Genomic DNA, 4,736 nt, shown 5'->3' with positions numbered 1-4,736 from the left:
ATAGATAAATTATCTAAGTTCAAGAGAATTAGATAACAAATTTTCTGGTGAGATCGAGAGATAAGTCAGATAGTATCATAGTCAGGGATATTCCGATTTGTTCTACTCATTTCGAGGATCTCTAGCATTACCTGCTATCGGTCAATACCCAAAAACTTTGGTGATCATAACCTTGGTTTCCCATTTATATATTGATAACAACTCTAAAAATTCAGAAAGTGAAGATTGATACATTGTGAACTTTAAACCCCCAACTTTCGGAAATGATAAATTACTAGTAAAGTATTTCATAAACAAATTGACGTTCACACCCTATTCCCTATGATATTCGACCCCAACCTAGTTGGGTTTTATATTGACAATGATCGCTTACACCAATTCAAGAGTGTAATTTGAGCATTATCAAAAATGGCGTCATTGTCGAGGAATACGGTTGTAGACTGAAAATTTTGTTTGTAAAAATTTGTTGATAGTTAAGTTTCCTTGATTTATGTTTATTTGTTGTTTTTGTTTATTGTAGGTACTGTGTTGTTTATGCCAAAAACGATAAGTTCCGACGCACCAACCCAAAACCTCACCTAATTGGAAGAATGGCTGAACAATAGAAAGCAGAAATATTAGCTGCTTTAGCTAGGGCTCAGGTGAATGTGCAAAATTTAGGTCAACAAGTACATCACCAAAACCCTGATGATGAGGACTTGGGTGATGAGGAATTGTTGAATCCTCAAAACCCAAGGAGAGTGGAGCAAGTTGCTGGACCAGTGTAGAGAAATGTCAATAGAAATCGTCCAGCTCAATGTAGATATGGTCAACAGCCTATGCACTATGAGGCTGATGATGATGATGAAGGAATGCATGGAGCTGGTGCAACGGGTGCTATCATCCCGCCACCGTTGGCACCAGGTGCAAAGTTCAGAATAACAAGTACCATGATCTAACTCCTGAATCTGAAAGGGTTATTTAGAGGCTTTCCTGGTGATGATCTTAACATGCATTTGGTGAACTTCATCACCATTTGCAAATTCTTTGACAATCCAGGAGTGAGTCAGAATGCAATTAGATTAAGGTTGTTTCCATTGTCTCTCTCTGGAGAGGTAACAATGTGGTTGAATGAGTTAGAGCCTGATTCTATAGCCAACTGGAGACAGTTGAAAGATGCATTCCTAGAATGGTTCTTTCCACCCTCCAAATGGGTATAGTTGAGGGACGAGATTAGCAAATTCAGATAGCTTCCGACTGAAGCACTGCACGAGACTTGGGAAAGGTTTAAGAAGAAACTTGCACAATGTTCAAACTGCAATATGACAGACTTACATTTGATGGAGACCTTGTACAGAGCTTACAACTCTATGATAAAGGCAATAGTCGACAACGTTGTAGGTGGTTCATTCATTGGCCTCTCTTTTCTGGATGCTTCTGACATGCTAAATAAAATGACCAAGCAAAGTCAAGCCTAGAAAACTTGGGATTCTGTAGTGGCTAGCGCTATAATTGCTGATGGTATTACTATAGAACAGCATAGAAGAGATGAGGAGTGAGATCAGGATATGCCCACTTGAAGACGCAGATGGACTTGCTGCTAAGCACTTGCTATCCAGCAAGACTGAAATGATTAAAGATGTGGATGCTCAAGGTACCGTATCAACAGGTGCTAATGTTAAGGCCAACTACGTGAGTAATCAGGGGGTTTTCGAGGCAATAGACAAGGGAACCAAGGTCGGACTTTCTATGACAAGCCTGATTATAAAGATAGGGATCAGGGACATTGGAAAACAATAATGACAGGAGTGGTTTGTATGTTCCTCCTGGAAGTCGGGATGTTGTATCTACTAGTTCTGGCAAGATGTCCATGGAGGGAATGATGGAAAAGTTATTGAAGGGAGTTGAAGCTATAACTTAAGGGTAACTAATATAAAAAGTGAATTTTCTACCCTCAGTCAGTTAGTTAGCTCATACTCTACTTCTATTAAGCAGTTGGAGAAATAGATGGGCCAACTTTTGGCTACTCTAAACTAGAGAAAAGCGGGCACTTTACGTAGTGATATGATTCAAAACCCACAGACTGATGGCTCTTGTTTGGAAATTACCACTCGGAGTGGTAAGATATTATCTGGCCTTTCTATGGGCAAAGCTGTGGAGAAGGAGGTAAGTGTTGATGAATCAGAAGGAAGAAATCTAATGGACTCTGAGAAAGCGGATGGCTTTGTTGACATGTTATAGAAAAAAGACAACAAGAAAGAGGAAGTGGTATGAAAACAAATTCCAAGACCACCACCTCCATTTCCGTAGAGGTTGAAGAAGAAAGAAGATAATGAAAAATTTAGCAAGTTTATGGCAGTAATGAAACAACTGACAGTGATGGTTCCATTGATGGAGGCACTTGATCAAATGCCGAGCTATGCTAAATTTATGAAGGATCTACTGACGAAGAAGAAGAAAGTAAGTTGTGAGATAGTGGACAATATCCACTATTGTAGTGCTATTTCTTCACAGTCCTTAGTATAGAAAAAGCCTGATCCTGGTGCTTTCACTATTTCGTACACAGTAGGACCCATGAAATTTGAGAAATCTTTGTGTTATCTTGGCGCAAGTATTAATTTAATGCCACTGGCCGTCTATAAGAGGCTTCATGTAGGGGCACCTACTCCTACAAACATGCGAATCGTGATGGCAGATAGGTCAATCAAAATACCTATGGGTATTCTACATGACGTGCTGGTGAAAGTGGCCGACTTTATTCTCCCTGCGGATTTTGTGGTTCTTGACTGTGATATTGATTTTAAGGTTCCTATTATTTTGGGAAGACCATTATTGGCCACAAGGAGAGTGCTAGTTGATTTGGAGCTCAATGAGCTCAAGTTGGAAAAATGAAGCAAAGTTTAAAATGTGCTCATCCACAATGAATCAAGAAGAGATGAGTGTATTCCCAGTCATGGATGTATTCTATGTGGATGAAAAAAGGTATTGATATGATGTCTTGGCAAAGTATGAGTATCTAAGATAACTAAGTCATGCCGCGACATTAAATCAGGTGCTAGTGGGAGGTAACCCAAAAAAAAAATTCATTCATTTTTAGGTTAGTTTTAATTCTTATAGTTAGGTTTTTAATCCCTGGAAGGTGAAATCAAGATTATCTGCTAAAAAGGACCCTGGCGAACTTTATGGTAAGACGTCACACATGTGACAGCTTACCAGAAAATGACGTCAGAGAGGTCTAGTATGAAGAAGTGTCTGCCTAACCCTGACGATATTGCCTCACGAGTTACCACAACTCTGATGGCATTTTTCTATGTCTTCAGGTATTATGGGCACACATGTTAAGTTGGATCCGACCCGGCCCAGGCTTAAACTCTTCACCTTCCCGATAGTTTTTTTGTTTTCCATGATTAGTTATTTTCTTCATTAGCTAGAATACATAATATCTTTCTTTCTTCTCCTACTTGATCACAACTAAGCAAGAAAAACTTTCCCTTGAGAGATTAGATTGAAAGCAAAGTAACCAACTTTCTTCTCTCACCCACATTCTCTCACCTTAAGCTCACTCTTCATACAAACTAAGATCCATTGTTAAGGAAGTGTGCAAGTTGAAAATCAGGTATGCTCGATTCTTAAAACTCTTCTTTGTTTAGGGTATGTATAAAAGGATAAGTTCAACCTTGGTTCGACGGAGCTTAAGCGGATTAAAGAACTACAAGCTACTTTGAATCTAGGGTTTTGCTGGGTTCTAACTAAAAAAGATCTAAAGAGCATCTCAAGAACTCAACTTAAGTTAAAATCAAGTCGAAATTGAAGTCAAAAATCAATGAAAAAGAGAGTTGAAGGAGTTTGTTCCGAGTTAACAACATTTATGGTAGGACGTCACATCTGTGACGGCTTACCACAAATGTCATCATAAATTAAAGAAAAAAAGATGAGGTTCTGTTAAGGTCTGACAACATATCTGATAGATCATCACAGGTGTGACGTCTTACCAGATAATGTCATCAAAAGTTGAGAAATTTCAGTAGTCATTGCTTAAGGGTGACGACGTCTATGGTAAGCCGTTAGAAAAATAATGACTTACCAGAGATGCCGTTAAGCCTCTGAGCTAAAACTGAATTGAACCATTTTCAGGGATTCTAAGCAACCATTGATGCATCTTGTTTATTTATATGATTTAAAACACTGAAAATTGACTCTAACTTGCTGCAGGAATAAAAATGGCACCCAAGAGAAAGAGTCCTAACACTCCAAAGAAAGTGACAAAGCCAAAAGTGGTTCGATAGCTTATTAATAAGGACTCCGACTATGAAGATGAAGAACCATTTCTCAGGTGGAAGAGAAAGAAACCAAGCCAAAAGGCATCTCCTCCACCTAAACCCATTCAGGTGGAGGATAGTGATGATACTAAAACTACTACCCTACCTGAGAGTGAGTCCTCTAAGCAAGAGGGTTCCAAGCAAACAGAGTCCGAACATCCTGAGTCTGAGAAGGCTGAATCTAAAGAGCAGGGGTCTGAAGAGATAAAATTTGGACCACCATCCTTAGAAAAAAAAAGTGATGATGATTCTTCAATTCAGAGAGCTATAGTGAGATATAAAAAACCTAGAGGTTAAAGATAATTTTAGATGGCTCATTCCGAAAGCTGAGAAGGTATATCTTGATAGTCTGTATAAAACTCAGCGGAGACCTTTTTGGAGACCTATCTTTGAAGAAAAAAAAACTATTACCAAAGGGTTGATCAACTACCCGGAGGT

At 38.9% G+C, this 4,736-nt stretch overlaps 1 protein-coding gene across 1 annotated transcript; it reads left to right on the top strand.

Annotated features, from left to right (window-relative positions):
- Positions 1 to 2,340: 2,340 nt before the first annotated feature.
- LOC107872016 lies at positions 2,341 to 2,871 on the top strand. Its single transcript, XM_016718844.1, has 2 exons — positions 2,341 to 2,439; positions 2,506 to 2,871. Exons 1-2 carry the CDS (start codon positions 2,341 to 2,343, stop codon positions 2,869 to 2,871), a joined length of 465 nt encoding a protein of 154 aa, XP_016574330.1.
- Positions 2,872 to 4,736: the final 1,865 nt, after the last annotated feature.

The sequence above is a fragment of the Capsicum annuum genome, chromosome 5 (genome assembly GCF_002878395.1).
Source record: "Capsicum annuum cultivar UCD-10X-F1 chromosome 5, UCD10Xv1.1, whole genome shotgun sequence".
Classification (NCBI taxonomy): Eukaryota; Viridiplantae; Streptophyta; class Magnoliopsida; order Solanales; family Solanaceae; genus Capsicum; species Capsicum annuum.
Note: the sequence above shows the minus strand (reverse complement) of the source record. Positions and strands in the feature narration are given on the sequence as shown.